General features: G+C 37.5%; 2 protein-coding genes across 3 annotated transcripts; both read left to right on the top strand.

Moving 5' to 3' along the window:
• Positions 1–1434: 1434 nt before the first annotated feature.
• Positions 1435–7151, top strand: LOC147864409 (uncharacterized). 2 transcript variants are annotated; one of them, XM_087320211.1, is made up of 13 exons: positions 1435–1634; positions 2517–2579; positions 4386–4451; positions 4551–4626; positions 4759–4836; positions 5205–5293; positions 5508–5581; positions 5687–5777; positions 5954–6117; positions 6351–6393; positions 6495–6560; positions 6630–6722; positions 6819–7151. In XM_087320211.1, the coding sequence occupies exons 1-13, from the start codon at positions 1533–1535 to the stop codon at positions 6900–6902; spliced, it is 1089 nt and encodes a 362-aa protein (XP_087176337.1). In that variant the 5' UTR covers positions 1435–1532; the 3' UTR covers positions 6903–7151. The 2 variants fall into 2 exon arrangements, with proteins under 2 accessions (XP_087176337.1, XP_087176336.1); XM_087320210.1 differs by having other exon boundaries at positions 1445–1634; positions 5193–5293.
• A 3089-nt stretch (positions 7152–10240) lies between these two features.
• Positions 10241–14141, top strand: LOC147864408 (putative metal-nicotianamine transporter YSL6). Its single transcript, XM_087320209.1, has 8 exons — positions 10241–10445; positions 11013–11528; positions 11780–11946; positions 12045–12142; positions 12326–12463; positions 12577–12766; positions 12845–12962; positions 13045–14141. Exons 2-8 carry the CDS (start codon positions 11063–11065, stop codon positions 13998–14000), a joined length of 2133 nt encoding a protein of 710 aa, XP_087176335.1. The 5' UTR covers positions 10241–10445; positions 11013–11062; the 3' UTR covers positions 14001–14141.
• Positions 14142–19969: the final 5828 nt, after the last annotated feature.

The following is a 19969-nucleotide window of genomic DNA, read 5'->3' as shown; positions in this document are numbered from 1 at the left end:
GTTAGTTCCTTTCGATGATGAAATTCTAGAGAGATTGGATGAGGAAATATGTTTCATACTGAAGAGTGTTTGTATATTCTTGGGATATGGTCATGACGAATTTGGTTACAAATTATATGACTCACTGAATAAAAAGGTGATCAGAAACAACGATGTAGTATTCCTCAAGGAGGATCTGACTTTGCAAGATCCAAAGACAAGTGAAATACCAACTTATCAACAACGGTTTGGTTCGGTTTGAGAGTATCAAACTCAAATAGTTTATAAACCAAACCATTTAAAATTTTTGAAACTTAAACTGAACCGAACCACGAAAATGTTAAAACCGAAATTGTTACAAAAAATTCAAGCTTAAACCAAACGATTTTAGAAACTTTCAAACCTTTAGCCCATTAAATCCATGGTTTCGTATTTCGGTTTTTGGTTTTTAAGTTAGGTCAAAATTCAAAATTTCTCAATTTAATTTTAAAAATTTAAAAACTAAACATTTTAAACCAATAAAGGTTAGAATTGAATTGGTAAACCCCTAAACCAAACAGAATTGAAACCGAGCTGTTTACAAAAACCCTGAACCTGAACCGAACCAAACCGTTGAGATGCTAAGCTATAGTTTCATGGTTCAATTCGGTTTAGGGTTTACCGTTGCCGATTGTTACTCGGTACCAAAGTTTGTTGTAAAACTCCTAAACCAAACAGAACTGAAACCGAGCCGTTTACAAAACCTTGAACCTGAACCGAACGAACCAAACCGTTAAGCCGCTAAGATACGGTTTCACGGCTCGATGTAAACCGAACCGTTGCCGATTGTTACTGGGTACCAAAGTTTGTTGTAAAAAGCAAGACGGAAAGAACCAACAAAACAAACAGAAAGAGTTTGAGATTGGGTTTAGTCGGTTTGGGGTTTACAATAAACCAAAACTCTCTCTCTCTCTCTCTCTCATGTGTTGAATCCAAGCCTGGTGCAGCGCAGAGCACACCTTATCCCCAACAGCAGAGCTTTGAAAAGAGAAGGATTTAGGGTTTAAAGGTGAGCCCAATCATCATCATCCTTATCATTGTTGCTACAATCAATCACGAGAGGGAGACAGAGAGAGCTATTGGCCCAAACTATGTCATTGTCATCATCATTGTTGCTACAATCAAGAGAGAGAGAGAGAGAGAGAGCTCTACAAGCCCAAAAGGATAGATTGACAGACAGACATTGTGTGTGTCATCATCATCATCATCATCATCATCATCATCATCATCATCATCATCATTGTTCCTACAATCAAGAGAGAAAGAGAGGGAGAGAGTGAAACAGAGAGAGAGCTAGAAGCCTAAAAGTATAGATTGATAGAGATTGTGTGTGTGCCCCGTGTCATCATCATCATCATCATAGTTGTTGCTACACTCAAGAGAGAGGGAGAGAGACAGAGAGTGAGACAGAGAGAGGTACAAGCCCAAAATGATAGATTGATAGAGATTTGTGCACATGTGCGTGTGTAAGACAGGCCTCTCATTGAATTGAAAATCACCCACCAGAGACAGAAATGGTAAGATTACGATGTTTGCTGCGTGGTCACTTACCTGCTTCTGCTGGCATCTCTGAGCCTTCCCCTGCAGCTCTCAACTCCAATCGCTTGGCTGTCCAAGTAAGTATAGACATACATATACATATACTCTCCCTCTCTGAGAGAGAAATTGAAATTGAAATGTGGTATGAGAGAGAGATGATGAACTGGAATGTGGTATCAGAGAGTGAGAGAAAGGAAATGGAAATGTGGTATCGTACTAAGAGGGGGAGAGAGAGTGGGTTAGAGCAAGAGAGATCATAAGAAAGGAGATAGATGAAATGGAAATGTGGTATCAGAGATAGATAGTTATCTTTTTAGTGTCCACAGGAGACCAATTACAACCTATGAGAGAGAGAATGCATTCTCTTCTAAATAGAGCTTACAGCTTTGCTGCAAGATTGTATACTCGGTCAATTTTAATGATGTCTTGGCGAATGCTGCAGACTTCACAACATTAGGATGATATCAATTTAACATTACAAAGAGTATTGTTTAAGCTGAATTGCTAAGTGAGATAAAGAATAGTGATAATTGCAAAGAAGTTAGGTTGTGAGGAATTGTAACCCTAGGACACATTAGGGATCAATTTATGCAGAAATTAGGTTTTAACAAGTCATACCTATGGAGTGATTATGCATCGTAGTGGTGTATTAACGTTTTGAAGTTCAGTTGCAACGAATCATAGCTTAGAAGAATATTATGAATTCTTTATTTGTTGGTTGCAATGGATGATATATTGTGATTCATAGAGGTTTGCTATGTTTTGGAAGGGTGTTTTCCACAAATCAATGATGGAAAGGCGTTATTGTTTCTATATCTTCATGTTGTGATGAATCATATATAGTTGTAAATTCCAGAAAATTTTGGGTAGATGCAAACACTCCTGAAAATTTAACCATGTAGCTAAGATAATATTAATTCTATTTATTAAAATAGGAACAATATCCTGTTCGTTTACAGGTTTTTGATGATAAATTATGCTGTGTATATATTGCATCTGGAACCTCAACATATCAAGTGAAGGTAATCGGTCAGCTCTTTCATATTTATTGCCAAGTATTATCATTTTTCAAAAGTCCTGAACACGTTTATGTATATACTCTACAGCTATTTCAAATCATCGCACGCATACATAAATGTTGAACTATTTGGCTCCTTTTTATTTGAGTTTAGTTTCTCTCTCTCAGTTTTCAAATGAAACTTTTAGAGAGGGAAAGAGAGAGGGAGATGCATTCTGGACTCCTATATCTATGCAGCACTAGAATAGACTGAGGGTAAGATGTGGGGGTTCTAGTCAAGCTCACAACGAGTCCTTAGAAGAGTGACTGGTCTTTAAAAAAGAGTATAAAGGGTTTTCAAATGTTTTTAACATGATCCGGAACGAGAGTAGCATAGTTTTGTCAAAATAAGTGTGGTAAAATTTGAAGGTTAAGTAGTGACCGTTCGATTCATTCAAAGAATGGCTAATGATTCATGAGACAATATACAACCATCATCAATAATAAGCTATTACAATACAATTTAAAGTTAAAGATTGAGCTGTTACCAAAATACCATTTAGCTCCAATAAAATTCTGAACTCTACCCCCCTTTTTCCCCACATAAAATTCATCTTGATTTTAATATACAATCATTATCAAGAATGTTGCACATCATTTTTGTTATCGTATAAAACTTGTCAAGGACTAAGACTCCTTTGCTTCTCGGTGTTTATCCTACTATGGTATGAGTCACAATAACATCAAAATGAATGCTTGTAGTTCCTAGGGAGGAAAAAATTGTGCAACACAAAGGAAAAAAATACATAGCTTCATGCACAAAGAAAAGCACTTGAAACATTTAGAATATCAAAAATATGTTGCGTCATCTTGGTTATAAATGGAAAGATGTAGCCAAGATGCTGAAATCGTTATAGAAAGGCAAGATATGAAAAGTTGAAACTAGTTTGTGCCCATAACATTTCTTAGAAGGCTGAGAAAAGTGCATCAGTTTTTTTAAAAACTTCTTCAATCACAAAGCTCTTTCAGTCGTGACTGTTATGAACTAGTTGTCCAGTATTCTTCAGATATGTATTGTTGATTTTTAATTAATGAAATAAAGAAATACTTATGAAAGTAGCAATCTCTAGGGAAATAAGTGTTGGTATATTCTACTGTACTTTGGGTTTTTTTTGTATCATATTGAATTTTGGGCAAATTAGATACTGAAATTATCTGCCCAGATTATAATGATGATCATGAAAAACTATTATTTGTTTGTTACATGCATGTTGGAAGACTTGTCCATAGGGAATATGAACATTCGAAGGTTAAGCAATTCTTCTATTGTCATGCAAAAAATTATATGCATCTGGTCAAATCCATTGCTAAATAATAAATATGGATGATTTGTAATTATAATCAAATAGTTGAATGAGACGAGATGCTACTGTGTACTTGTACATTAACAATTCTTCGGTGAGGTATTATATTTAGAAGGTTCCCTACAAAATAAGAGACAAGATGAACTGTATAGCATATATTGAAGGATGAATGATTATAGGATAAGATGATAGAGCACAAATATAAAAGGATCCATATGAATTGCATATCTCAGGCATAAATAACATGAAATATTGTCGTAAGTTTCTCTGAAGCTAGTTTGAAAAATTATCCAATTAGCTCGTTTCAATCTTAGGTCCTTGCATGAAGAAAATGGTTGGAACATGATAGGAGCTAATTATTGGTAGGTGCTTTCTTTCTCTCTTCTGACACTATCCAAGATAGATGGAAAGTTGATAGATTATTTTACTTGTTTTTATCATGTTGTCTTTCTTCCTTCTTGGTGCAGTTATTGCTGGAAAGTGAAGATGTGGTTAGAGGAAAAGACTGCCTTACAATACCTACAGATTTACAGGTTGTTTTACATGTCTCATTTGTTTATTTTTTTCTTGTATATATTTACGGTTATGATATGTTTATATGCTTTATAGTAACTTTAATGTCGGAAATGCAGATTTCGGAAGTCAATAAAATTTCGCTCTCTCAGCATCGGTCAGAAATCCAATCAGTATCTATCTCAGAGCCGAGTTGTAAGTGCAAAACCTGAAATCAATCATTGGAATGTTTCATATCTTTGTGTGATATGCTTGTTTTTTACCTGGTTTTGACTACTGTACAGTGAGCTTTCCTTTTGATGCATTATTTTGCAAGGTGTTTTGCAGATGATTTGAGCACTTTTCTTGGCACAGCAGATTCATATGGCAGAATTGTTGTTTCCCGTATGGTAACAAAGGGGAAAGGTAATAATACTCTGAGTTGAATGGTATTCGGTTGCTGAAAATATGTTATAAATTCTGTTATATGGATATAAACATATGTATACGTACATATTCTTGTATGTAGATTTATATATGTATGTACATATATACAATTATATAAACCCACCCATATGTATGCATGCCTGTATACATACACCATGTATATATCGATATATACAAAATTAGCCTCTACTGATATTTATGCATATGTGTGGGTGTGTATATACAAATATGATACTCTATGTATATACTTATATCTGTATATAAAAATGTATATAGATGCCTCGTATATATGACGTTTGCGTGGTTTGAAAGTCTGAACTATACCTCTGTATCAGAGGTGTCTGCAGGGTCTACATTCACCGCTTGTCCTGAGGATGCCAGTGTAGGTGATGGAAGTTGGGCAGGGCTTGCATTTGTTCCTGGACAACCTTACCTGGTATGTCTTTCTCATGTCTCAAATTTCACAAATGGAAAACTAAGGACATATCTAAATATCATATGAGCAGTAATACCCACATCATTTTAATAAGTTGGTCCTTTTTTCTTTTACTGCGTTGACCTAATGTGATTGATAAAATGTTTGAATTACTGTGGCCTGATATGAATTCTCTTTGTTATTTAACCTTGGGCAAACATTTGCTTTAGCATAGATAGCAGTTGCACGCAGCTTTGCCAAGAGCATTGACTTCTATGATCAGGACATGCATATACGGACAATGCGCACGTAAATAACCATCTTTGAGTTTTTCTTGCATCTGAATGATTGTTTGAAGGGAAATCTTTCATGGTGAACCCTTTTTTAAGTATTCACACTGTACCCTTATTACAGGCTTCGAATTCCTACTGCAATTAGCTTCCTAGGTAAACAAGCGTCTGTAGATGGGTCATCTTCAGTATTAGCCATCACCGAAGGTCCTGAAGTGAGTCTAATGCAAAGATTTCTCAAAATACTCAATCACATCTATGCAAAACTTTACTTTTGCACTTGCTTTAAAATCTCAAATGTGTTGTACTGAAAACAAATCTCAAAAGTTTTAGGGTATATGAAATTCTCAAATGTTAGTTCTAAACAAATAATTATTTATTGGTGATACAGATTAGTATCTGGGATGTGAGAGCCGCTGAGAATGGTGGGTGTGTGCAGCGAGTTTTGGGTTCCTCAACAATGGAGCCATTGTATGCTGTCTGCACTTCTTCTGATGGCCAAATGGTTGCCACCGGTGGAGCTGACCGTTCTGCTGTGGTCTTTGACCGGAGAAAGTAAGTTTAAAATGAAAAAAAGAAAGTATGTATAAAATGAATACTTTCTGTTTTTTGAAAGGATTGAATGTAAATTATGTAAAACTGAACGCCTTTGTTTTTGTAAGGACCGTTGGTATAGAAAGCAACATAAAAAAATGCAATCCTCTGTTTTTGAAATGCTTTGTCCTCACATCACAATTCCAGCCTAAGAGATTTCAGATCAACAAGAGCTGAATTCTGAGTGTTGCCAGGTGGACAGCTATATCCAGATGGACAGGCTGTTTGAAATATGAAGTATGTGCATAAGTCTACAAGAGGGATTTCTCTTTTGGGGTGTAGTGTAACTAGTAAACTTACAATGGACTGTCATGCTGATATTAATCCCTTTCGCCCAGGTCACGGGAATGGCCTTTTCAGACATCAATCCACTGGTTCTGTATTTGCATGGACTGGATTATGAAGTAAGGATTTTAAAATTGGAAGCAAGGTGTGTGGTTTCACACTCTTAAGCATGACATTATTTTGGATAGGTGGTTTCTGGGATTTGGACCAGTAACATAGCCAATGACGATCGGCGGCAATTTGCATTCCGCGGTGATTCTAGATGGCTTGGACTGAGTAAAGTATGTGGATGTGTAGTGTATGTATGTATTATGTAATACATTGGAAGATGTCTTACTGGTTCTCACTAACATATTTGTGCTTCCATGTTTTTCTAGAGTATGAATTCTGATGTAATAGCTGGGTGGTGTGAATCCGGGAGCATTTTCATTGGCGAAGCTGTTAGTGAGCCCCATTATTAACATTTGATTGGATTAATTGATAGTGCTAGTGAGTGTTATGATTTATCCATCCCCCATAATTAAAACTGGGGTGCTGATCATACAAATTCAATTTCTATGGAAGTTTTGCAAAATCTAGAGATCGTGCTTGTTAACGTGGCGTTGAAAGATTGGTAAAAAAACAGCTTGATGTCAATTTGTGTATGCTGTTCACGTTTTGACATGAATGGTTGTCCAATGGAACTTGCTCCAAGATGTTGCCTTGAGTTTCTACTCAATTCCGAAACAAACATCTCTCCACAGCTTCAACATCCTCCATAAGCTTTTAACCACCACTAGTTATAAAATATGGACATCAATATCGTGCATCACATTAGGGGTAATATTGGTACTGCCCATCAGAGTTTGTTACAATTGTCTGATACCTGTCTTCAAAATGTGGCACATTTTGATACTTTGCTTGAAATTAAGTCAGTTGAACATATTTTGTAAATATTCATTATTTTCTGATGGTTTTATTACTATTGTTTATTAATCATTTTAAACCCATTGATTATTTTGGGGACAACTTTACAAAAGATTGTCCCCAAATTTATCATTGGGTTTAAAATTATTGTCTACAATTGTTTGATACCTGTCTTCAAAAAGTGGCACATTTTGATACTTTGCTTGAAATTAAGTCAGTTGAACATATTTTGTAAATATTCATTATTTTCTGATGGTTTTATTACTATTGTTTATTAATAATTTTAAACCCATTGATTATTTTGGGGACAAGTGTACAAAAGATTGGTGGGTTTTTGGTGAACATTAGACCTAAACACATGTATATATTTCAAATATTTGAAAAGGTAGGCAAATAAATATGATGTGAAGGGCACACGCAAATGCTAATGAGAGACAATCTTGACTTGAATGTACACCTAATTTAACTTGGTACTATTTTGTTTAGCTTGTAACTTCTTTCTCATCACCTTTTTTGAAAATGTGAACTTTCTCAAGAGTAAATGGTTGGAGGCATATACATGCTTATAATTCTCATTGGAGATATACAATCAATCTTGGTTATATTGATCTATTTATCTTCAGAACTGTAGTTGTGTAAAAGCACCATCCATTATTTAATGCTACCAATGAACTCTCAACTGTTCATATGTGTAATGCAATATTACTTTAAATGAATAAATAAAAATATTAGGATGAAAGGTGTTTGTCGTTCTTCGGTTAGGAAAAGCAAATACAAGTTTCTTTTATAATTCATTTGATTTAACTTGAATTGAGTAACATTTACTTCAAGTTACTATTTGATAAGTTGATTGTCTTGCACTTAAACCTAAAGTAGTTGAATAGTCAACACTTTTGGGCAAGGTTGTAGGAAATGCAAAAGTTTGACTTATGCATTGCTTTCACATTCATGGAAGAACTTTGCCCTTAACATATGGAAGAAAGTGACATCCACTTCCATTGAGAAAAGAAAAGAAAGCAACAATCAAAGAAAGAGACAAGTTGAACACTAAGAAAAAAATTGTCTTTTGGCACCAAATTCCAAGTTTCTGTTGATTTCCTTATTACGGATAGTGCTAAATATGGACTTCTAATAGAGAATATACTTTGGTGGTAGGTGTCATTAAAGCAATCACAAGTTTCATCTGGAGTATTGTAGTTTAGTTTCTATGATAACGTAGTAGCTTGAACCAACGATATACTAAAGATACAAATGTTGAAGATGTTGAAACCTTTATAGCAAAGTCATGTTGTATTGAATAACATTGCAATCTTTCTAGTTTAAACTAATTTAGGATGACTAAAGGAGCACGTATTTCATTGGACTTAAAAGGTGCTTAATATTATGTAAGAGAATTAGGGTAGATTTTTAGAACCAACCCAAATATTAAGTATCCCACATGAATGATACACGAGAAGCTGAATAATGCAACAGGTCTAGAAAAGAATAATTATCTAGGAGTGTATTGGATGGATAAAATGAAGGCTTCTCGAAGATGTTGATAATGATGATTTGTTACCCATTGAAAGTTGCGAATTTTTTTCCAACTCAAAAGTTATGGGAGCGTTTAGTCAATGGAAAGATTTAAGGATATATGTATTGATATATTAAATCTTCTTGCATAGCTTTTTCCCTTGATTTCGTGTACGTCTTTTTTATTATTTCTCAAGGTTCACATGATTTCTTATCATGTCATTCGTCATTGTTTCCTCCTCCTTATCATTGCATTCTATCTCTCTTGAGAAAAAGAAGGCATATGGGAGATAAAAAATAATGATGTCCACACAAACGAATAATCTGGTACACAATGCTCCAAAAAATTATTCCGTTCTTATGTTACGACCACAAGAATGCTGTAAATCACTATCAATAGATTAAAGACAATCAAAGCACATGTGAATCAATTGTAGAAACAAACATGCACATTTCAAGTCACGTAGAAAATTGAGGAGTCAAAACTAGAGTAGTATGATGCTTCAATCATGAGACACAATTACATGTGTGTAGGATCAACATGTAACATCACTATTGGAGTGTAGGGAACCCCCCTTGTGTGAACACAACGTATAAAACTAGGGCATGAAGGGATGATTATAGATCAAATGGCCAGGAGGAGAGTTAAGGTCATGTAAAGTTATGATAGAGAAAACGTCAAAGAAGAAAAAGAGAGTTGAGAAAATCAAACAATGAAGCGGAGAGCACACGAGATTGCGGCACATTCGAATCAAACTCAAGCGAACGTGCACGGCTTTGTCCACATTGTTTCGGCTTACCACAATAAATGAGGGGTGGTGGTTCGAACTTCGAACCAAGGCTATCTTATCTACTTGTGCCTTGAAGTCAACTTTCAGTGTGATCACATATAAATCATTTCACATTTCGAGCCTTCTTGAAGCCAAAAAATGAATCTGGCAGAGTTTGAGGTATTGTTTTTCTAGCTCACCACATAACCGATTTGTAGTGGGGCAGTTTGGACCAGGCCATTGGGTCAAGATTGGCAGGTGGTGACTGCGAATCTTATCTGCTTTACCAATGCCCCTGGGGATGGATGGGATGTGAGTCGTGACGACAGAGGTGTGAATCTACGTGTGTTGTGCCTGCCAAGCGGGATGTCGAAGGTCAAACTTGTTTAAAGTAGGGTAGCCCCACATGTGAATGGGTATGGATAGTGTCACTTTAATCATTGAATTAAGCCTTTATTAAAGTGTGTCCCTAGAGGAGGAGCCCCATGTTTTTCCCTCTAAAGCTATACCATACATACATTATTACATAGCCTTGCCTCATAGGATCAAAGAACAGAGTATGTCTCATTGATGATGATGATGATGATGATGATATGATGATGATGAACAAAGAGTAAAGAACAGAGTATCTCATTGATGAAATAACAGAGTTTCTCATAGATTGATAAACATAGTATGTCTCACAAATGATGATGAAGAGAAGGAATACATATGAGCAATGAGTAAAGAACAGAGTACCTCATTGATGAAAGAACAGAGATTCTCATAGATTGAGAAACATAGTTGTAGTGCAATAATCTGATCTGAGAACTTAAGGTATGAATGTATGTATGTATGTTTGGTTGTTTGTGTTTGTTTGTGTGTGTATGTGAGCATGTGTGCTAGTGCAGGAATGTTTTCTCTAAATTCAAGATTTCATCCAAAATGATGATGCTGATGAATAAGAGCAGAGAGTAACGACATTGTATCTCATAGATTAAAGGAGATACTGTCTCACAGATGATGATGAGTAACGAATAAAGAGTGACTACACTGTATCTCATAGATTAAAATACAGAGTGTCTCTTAGATGATGACGAGGTTAAGTGTAAAGAATAGTGCATCTCATAGATTAAAGTGCAGAGTGTTTCTTAAATAGTGAATATGAGCAATGATGAGTACAATATCTAATCTGAGAATATAAGATATGTATGTATGAATGTATGAAGCTGATCTGTTAAACAACTTCATCAATGAATTATTGTAAGCTCTGAAGCTAGTATTGGATTCTTAATATGGCCACACCACTATAAATGTTTGTAGATCTACCGTATACAGAAGATAGTTGTGTCAATCATGACAGGTGGAAAAATGATCGCTAAATGTGGGATGATAATTTTGCAGATATCAGTTAAGAAGAAAGAAGAAGAAAAAAGAAAGAAGAAGAAGAAGACATGGGTTTAGAAGTGGATGGTTCTCATACAAAGGATGTACATGCTTTCCCACACAACTTCACAGGCAATGAATCCATACAAGACTTGGATATTGATGGCAAGGAAAAACATAGCATTAAAGACAAAAGTATAGAAAACAAAGATCAGAAGGAGAAGGTTGAGTTCTCGGTAGAGGAAGTATTCGCGTCTTCAGCTGTGCCGTCATGGTGGGCCCAAATAACCATCCGAGGAATAGTAGTGAGCCTTGTCCTCGGTTTCCTCTTCTCGGTTATCACGCTCAAACTTAGCTTAACTACCGGTGTTATCCCATCGCTCAACATCTCAGCCGGGTTGCTTGGCTTCTTCTTTGTCAAGTTATATACCACTATTCTCGGGAAATTGGGTATTTCACATAAGCCCTTCACTCGGCAAGAGAATACTGTCATCCAGACATGCGTCGTTGCTTGCTATGGTCTTGCTTTTAGTGGTAACGATTTCACACTCTTCTTTCATAAGGATTTCTTTAGTTGTACTATATTAATATTGATCATTCTGATAAGTGCACACTTAAGTACTAATATTCATTGGAAGTACTTACTTAGTGTCCTAATTATTTGCTACATTTAAAAGACTTGAGCTGGTTAATAATGTGCCTTAAAAAGATTTATACACACGAATTTGGTTCATATAGAGTGTATTAGTTTCTGGATTTTAATGCTTCACTTTATCATGGTGTAGGTGGCTTCGGTAGCTACTTGACAGGCATGGACTCAAAAACTTACAATCAAGTGAATAGTCCCAATGATAATCGATCAAATGTTAAGGATCCAACGCTTAGTTGGATCATCCCATACATGTTTGTAGTTGGGTTCCTTGGCCTTTTTGCTGTCGTTCCTCTTCGCAAGGTAAGAAAAAAGTTCCATATTTACACTAGATTTCATTTTGTGATTGAAATACAAATAATACACACAATTCTAATGCAAAGTTTTTATTATGTTCGCAGATCATGATTATTGATTATAAGTTGACTTACCCTAGTGGTACTGCAACCGCTGTCCTTATTAACAGTTTTCATACACCTCATGGAATCAAAGATGCAATGTAAGCTTCTCATTCCGAGGCATGCATATGCCATCACCATCAAATCCATATGAATCTTTATAATAATGCTCTAATTCTAGGTGCCAGTTCGTTGTAAAATTGCAAATTTATCCACTTCATGTGTAATGCATGCAAATCTAACTATGAATGTAACTGATTATAACATTTGTGTGTTTTTTGCAGGAAACAAATTTATTGTTTGGGGAAATACTTTGCATTCAGCCTCTTTTTCAGCTTCTTTAAGTGGTTTTTCAGTGGACTTCAAGATTCATGTGGATTTGACAGCTTTCCATCTTTGGGGTTGAAGGCCTATGCAAACAAGTTAGTTTACTAACTAATATTTGTCTACTTGCCTACATGTAACCAACCTTTGTTGCTGTTTTTTTATCGATGCCTAAACATGCTTATTTTTATCATGTAAATTAAATGATCAGATTCTACTTCGACTTTAGCTTAACTTATGTTGGTGCCGGGATGATATGTCCTCACCTAGTCAATGTTTCGTTGCTCCTTGGGGGTATTATTTCATGGGGTCTTATGTGGCCCCTTATAGGAAACAAAGCCGGTGATTGGTACCCAGCTGGCCTAGGACATTCAGATCTCAAAGGTCTTTATGGCTATAAGGTATGGGGTGAGACATTAATCTAGTTATATGTTCACATGTTTTCGTTTTATAGCTTACATTGCATTTTTTGTTGGCAGGTATTTGTTGCAATTGCTCTTATTTTGGGGGATGGCCTTTACAACTTTGTGAAGATTACAGCCATAACATTGTGGTCCTTGCATAAGAACTGGAAAAACCCTCTCCCAATAAACAATGGTAACGTTAATGCTATACTTTTTTTTGTATTGATCATATTGTAGTTAACATCAGTCTTACCCCATCAAAATATGGTGGTTAGTTTCTATGCCGGTGGTTTCATACGATGAGGAGAGAAGGAATGCCTTATTCATGAAGGACAGAATATCTATCAAAGTTGCGATTGGAGGCTACCTGGCATTAGCTGCAATTTCCACTGGGGTCATACCACAACTATTTGCGCCAATGAAGTGGTACTATGTGTTTCTAAGTTATTGTGTGGCACCGATTCTTGGGTTTTGCAATGCGTACGGGTGTGGGCTCACTGACTGGAGCTTAGCATCAACATATGGGAAACTTGGTCTCTTCATCTTCTCGGCGTGGGCTGGTTCAAATGGAGGTGTACTAGTTGGCCTAGTCTCATGTGGAGTTATGATGATAATTGTTGCATGCTCTGCTGACCTAATGCAAGATTTCAAGACAGGCTACTTGACACTATCTTCCCCTAGGTCTATGTTTATTAGCCAAATTGTGGGCACTTTCATGGGGTGCATCATTGCACCTCTAACCTTTTGGTTGTTTTGGGAAGCATTTGATATTGGAAATGAGAATGGAGAATATAAAGCTCCTTATGCCCTCATCTTTAGAGAGATGGCTATCATAGGCACACAAGGGTTCGGTGCCCTACCCAAACATTGTCTAGACATCTGCTATGCTTTCTTTTGTCTAGCTATAGTTGTGAACTTCCTCAGAGATAAGCCATTGGCAAAATGGGCTCCCTACATACCCATTCCAATGGCCATGGCCATACCTTTCTACATTGGTCCCTACTTTGCAATCGACATGTTTATCGGCACAGTTATTGTCTTTGTATGGCAACAAGTGAATAAGGTAAAGGCGAAATTGTTGGTTCCGGCAGTAGCCTCGGGTTTGATATGTGGTGATGGGATATGGACAATGGTATCAGCTGTTCTTGCTTTGGCAAAGAAGGAGCCACCTATTTGTATGTATTTTCTTCCGAGCAACATTGTGGATAGCCTCGAGTTACCCCCATACTAGTGTTAGCCTCAAGTTATCCTTGTATATTGGGTTTTAGGGAAATGTATCTTACATTGTATGGGGTTTTAAGAAAATGTATCCTTGTTAGCATCTCCATAACCTTTATAATCAAGATTTCTCTACTATCTACATATGTTCATCTCTGAGTGATGGTTCATCAAGACTTTGTCATGGATTTCTTGAACAAGAACATTGAGATACACCAGATTTGACAAAAGATAGTTGCTCTCGGCATTGGATGGGTACTCGGTACTCCTTTGCATAACTTTCATTGGGGTCACCCTTGCTCCAAGATCAGGATCTCTGTCTTTTGTGTCCCCAAAAAATATCATATTTGCTGCTCATATCACGGCTAATAGTGACTAAGCCCTTAGTATCTCCCAGACATGTAACCATTTCATGCCATTGGTAGAAAATTAGTGCATTTTCCTTGTTATTAATCTCTCACTCGGTTCAATCCATCTCTCTATATACACCTCTCGCAGAGATGTAACGTATTATGTACTCTCAAATGTGACACTCATTGGTGTAATCTTGAACATTGAGCGGCACTTATTGACTACACCCACACGACATGCAAATGTTTCACTTTGTGTTCTTTCATAGGTCATATTTGAATCGAGGGTGATTAAAAAAAACACATTTGGCTACAATCTTTTTCTTTTTCTTTTTATCTTGGTGCTTATACTTATTCCTTTGCTTCTTCCTATTATTAATTCTTGCCTGTTTTTGGAACACATTTGGCTACCATCTTTTTCTTTTTCTTTTTATCGCGGTACTTATACTTATTCCTTTGCTTCTTCTTCTTATTAATTCTTGCCTTTGTCTTCGGAATGTTGGATACATAATAAGGCATTTGTTTGTATCTCTTTATTTCAGTCAATTTCTCTAAGTGTGTTTCTTTTGTCTCCTCAGAATTGACTAGAAAATCAGCATTTCTATCTCTAACTCTTATGTTTCTCTTTCTTCTTATTTTTTCCCTTCTTTGTATTTATTCACTTGGCTTGCTTGATATAATTGATATTCTCTTCATATTTTTTTCACTACATGCTTTGTTCTGAAAATCCTCGCTTTCATGCATCTTTGTTACACCATGTATCACTTTTACTTAAACTCATAGCCTCATGGTTTCTAAATAGTAACTGTCCCAATGATGGATTGATGGATTGATTGATTGATTCTCTCTCTCTCTCTAGTAGAAATGTCATTATTAATGTGTTAATACCACTATGTTTATTTTACACAAGGGAATTGATCTCCACATACACCACAATGATTGTTTAGAGCATATAAAATGGCAAAGACAATATTTTGCAGACTTGCATATTTGCCTTGGCCCTTTCCTCATCTCTTGTCTTTTCTAATAGCGAGAATTGCCATAGAAGAACACTTTTCAACATCACAATGTACCTCCCGAGTCCTCACTCCAACTTGGGAATAAAAAATAGATGCACTTCTCATTCAATGATTAAATAATGTGATAGTCCTTCAAATGCCTTAGATATTCCAAACTAAGTTGAAAATGTGGCACAGTCCACAAATCCACTTAAACAATGATTTGACGACTGTCATTAAAGACATCCATGTTGCGTTGATAATCTTCCAAATAGTTATGGCACTTGAACATGAAACAAATCAATGGTGACTTGCGTCACTTCAACTCAACAAAAGAAACAAATTCCTCTAGCAATTCTTCTTTTGCTCAAAATCTCCCAAACGTAAAGTCCCAACCATAATTCTCAAAATAAATGCCTTTGCTCTCAAAATCAAATGAGAATGCCAACCCAATTTAATCATATGGAACCACCAAATATGGGCTTATGAAAGCCCCATGCATTTCAAACTTTTTCCCTCCATCTTGCAATACTTCCCAATAACCTTGTTATAAATCTCATTGGTTGGTATCATTGCAAGATTCCTATTTTCAACGAAAGTGCAATCAAGCTCATGTGATCCTTCAATCAACAAAAATGTGTTGGTGTTGGCGTAGGAGTATGATCCGGAGGAGAAATGTGGACATGGAAGAGTTGGGTCGGAAGGATATTATATAAATAGTAGTTAATAATTTTTAAAGGAAATGACGGATCCGGATAGTTGTACCGATCTGAATCCGCACCGATTAGTAACTGGTAGCCGGTAAAGCACCATTTTGTAACCTGTATCGGATGCCTATAAAAGGATCCGGATTGATGTATAGTTTAACGGAAGTAGTACAAGCTAAGTGTTGTTCTTGTTAATCTTATTGTCTACCTTGTGTACTTGCCGTCTGTGCCATCATTCATAATCTTACGCGTGTAATTAAGAAGGGGATAAGTGATAAGTATTCCGGAAGGCAATTCGGAAAGTAACTGGATAGTCTTGAGCAAATAAGATCCGAATCATCATCCAGATCTCCGACCACCCCTTTGGAGACGTGTTCTAGAAGGACACCCTATGTTTGTGGCTAGTTCGGTCTAGGATAAACACCGTTTTGGCGACCATGATTCTTGCACTAAGCAGTGAGCAATGGGGAATGGATTTCTAGACAAATGAACGTCCAAGTGATCGAATGAGCAAGAAGACTAGCCGAGTGATTGCAGAGGCGGGAGGCTTACCAACAGGCGGCAAAAGAGATCCGGCAGGATTGGTCTTTTCCCAGAGTGCTTCGATGGGTCGTGGAGGAAACAATCCGGATTCACAATCAACGACACTCAGACGAGGGAAGCAACTTTAGACGCCGAATCGATATTGTAGACATTGGCAACAGGCGCCAGAGATTCAAAGGCCTTTTTGGCATTCGAGTCGGGATCAAATAGTGAACAAAAGGTCCACTTGAATTATCGATCCAATCACGACACTCCGGACGAGCTGGAGGAAGACGGATCCGAACAGACACCGACACCGGAGTCGGAAACGACGATACAAACACCATTGGTACAAGAAGTGAATTCGGTCCAACCGGAAGAAGTGATCCCGGAACAACAACCAGAGGAGGAAGACAACCGCATGCCGACACCATCAGTACACGAACCCATATTAGAACCGGACAAGGTTGAAGAAGAAGACAATATGATGTATCTGTACCCCAAGTACCACGATGAACTAGACGTAGAGGCACACGTCTATGCTTTTTTTATAGATATGGGATGCCAACCATATCTCATAGCTACTAACGGAAGCAGAAGCTGAACGATCGAAATTTGCAGATTTTGGCCTATCATTGGAAGGACCAGCGGTGCAAAGGCATGCTAAACATCTACCAGGGAGCTTCGCTCCATTTCAGGCCCTTCGAGAGAAGTTCCTGTGGCTGTTTCATCGATAGGTGGCACAAAGAGAGCTAGTTGGACAGTTCTATACTACGTGCCAAGAGGCACATGAAACCGTCCCACAATTTATCATCCGATTCCAAACGCTGCACAACCAACTGATGAGGGCACCCCCGGAGGATGAAGTTAAGGCAATATTTTTGGCAGCTCTCCAGGAGCCAGTCCAGACTATGTTAGCAGTGTTAGATTTTCGGACGAGGTCATTGACCGGGTGCTTGAGATGGATAGGGCCTAGAACAATAATTATATGGGGGCCCTTCAACGTGCACTACCCAAGGAGGAGGAACTTCGGTTCAGGCAGGCAGTTCAATGCACAACATGTCTTAAATCTGGCCATTCCACCTTGGAATGCACCATGCGGACACAATATCTATTGTGTCACTCAAAGGCACATACTATGGACCAATGCGAATACAACTTATTGAACTGGTAGGTTGTGTTAGTAAGGCAAATCGAGCCCCAAGATGAGTGGAGGTCGGATGATGACCGGTACCGGAGAGGACTGATACAGACCAGAGGGACGTTATTGGTATGATGACCGAAGGAGAGACGATTATTTCGGGGATTGCTACCAAAGGGACTATTCTCTGGAGTATGACCGGAACAAGGTTGTTAGGTACGATACATATACCATACGTATATAACGTATTAATACGCGTATAGTACCTCCTAATTTAAAAATACGTTAAATATGTTTTCTTAATATGTTAAATACTTATAAAATACATAAGATACGTATTTTACGTATAATACGTTAAATACTTCTAGAATTTGAAAATTATTTACCTTTCCTAAAAAATATCTATAATATTGTTAAAAACATCTATGTTTACACAATTTTGTGATGTACAGTATAGTTCTACATCCTAAAATGCATATAAGACATTTAAACATTTCACATCCTAAAATACTTGTAGTAATATTAATGTCAACATTCCCTTATTCTATAAATCAGTGTAAGTGTGTATATTCTACTTCAAATTGTAATTATTTACAATTATGCCTTCATAGATTGAGGAATCGTCTATGATTATCACACTCATGATAGGTTTCTCTTTTCTTCGTCTTCTTCTTCTATCTTTTGCGATTATCACACTCAGAGTTAAGACAGGGTTATGTTTTCTTTTCTCTCTTCTTCTTCTTCTTCATCTTCTTCATCGTCATCTCTTCTATTTTTCTTCCTTCCTTCCTTTGGCTTCTTTTTCATTAAAATCTTTTTTTTCTTTTGCTTTTTGGGTTTTACTTACATTTTCTTTATAAATACGTATTATACCTGTTTTTTTATAAATATGTTAAATACCGTATTGGACAAATGTACATGATATTTGACTGAACAACATTGAGGTATAATACATACTATACAAATTATGAGGTACGATATGTATTTAAACGTTAAATACGGGTACTTAAACAACCATGGACCGAAGACGGGGTGGAGAAAGACGATATCCAGACCATCAGGGATACAATAATCATCGCTACAATTCAGGCTGGGTGCCGAACCTGGGGAAAATTCGAAGGTCGGCTCCTCAAAAAATACGGGCTTGATGACGCACTTCGACTATCGAAGCGGGGCTTCATGGAATGGGTGGAGACCATGGAACGTTGTCGCGAAGTTTCGCGCGCGTGTGTTACTTGGGCGGGACCACGGGGGTCTCGGACTAGGGAGTACTCAAGGGATAGAGAAGACCCGAGGTTTGCTTTATGACAATACTACTTCCCCACCCCTTTTCGAGCAAGGTCTCATTCCCCTTTTGTTTTGTGAGGCCGGTGGCTCTCGTTGATCACGACTCGTCGACCTTCCGAGATCACCATACGAGCCAAGTGACCAAACGAGTACAAGCAAGATAAGCACGCAACATGAACGCACAAGGGGACGATAACACAAACACGAATGTCCGTATGGCTTTATGAGGAGGAGAGGTGCATGGGCGCGCCTGAACGCTCCCTCGTGACAAGACGTCGAACGTACGAGGAAGACACAAAACTCACGCACAAAATGCTCGTATGCCTTTATGAGGAGGAGAGGTGCATGGGCAAGCCCGAACGGTCCCCTCGTCACAAGACGGTCGAACGTACAAGGAAGACACAAACACACACACAAATGCTCGTACGTCTTTATGAGGAGGAGAGGTGCATGGGCAAGCCCGAACGGTCCCCTCGTCACAAGACGGCCGAACATACAAGGAAGACACAAACACACGCACAAATGCTCGTATGCCTTTATGAGGAGGAGAGGTGCATGGCCAAGCCCGAACGGTCCCCTCGTCACAAGACGGTCGAACGTACAAGGAGGACACAAACACACGCACAAAATGCTCGTACGCCTTTATTGTCAGGAACTCTATTAAGGCAGAGAAGGAATTAGTACTAAAAGAAGGATTAGTACTATTGTCGGGGAATAGTACTAAGACAGAGAAGGATTAGTACTATGAGAGGTGTCGAACTTTGAGAGAAGGAATGAGAGAGAGAGAGAGAGAGAGAGAGAGAGAGAGAGAGAGAATGATGATGCGAAAGATATATGTATTATATGAAGGAAGATATACAACAGTGGTTAGAAGGCTTAAGACTGGCGTTGAACCGATTTGGTTCGAACTAATGCCTTGCGCCTCCTTTTATAGTGTCTTCAGGAATACTCCTGAAGTTTCTAGAATGTTCCAGAGA

Source organism: Azolla caroliniana, unplaced genomic scaffold (genome assembly GCF_043228905.1).
Source record: "Azolla caroliniana isolate FFs.n. ecotype wild unplaced genomic scaffold, voAzoCaro1.0.p SCAF_5, whole genome shotgun sequence".
Lineage (NCBI taxonomy): Eukaryota > Viridiplantae > Streptophyta > Polypodiopsida > Salviniales > Salviniaceae > Azolla > Azolla caroliniana.
This window is presented reverse-complemented; position numbering and strand designations above follow the sequence as displayed.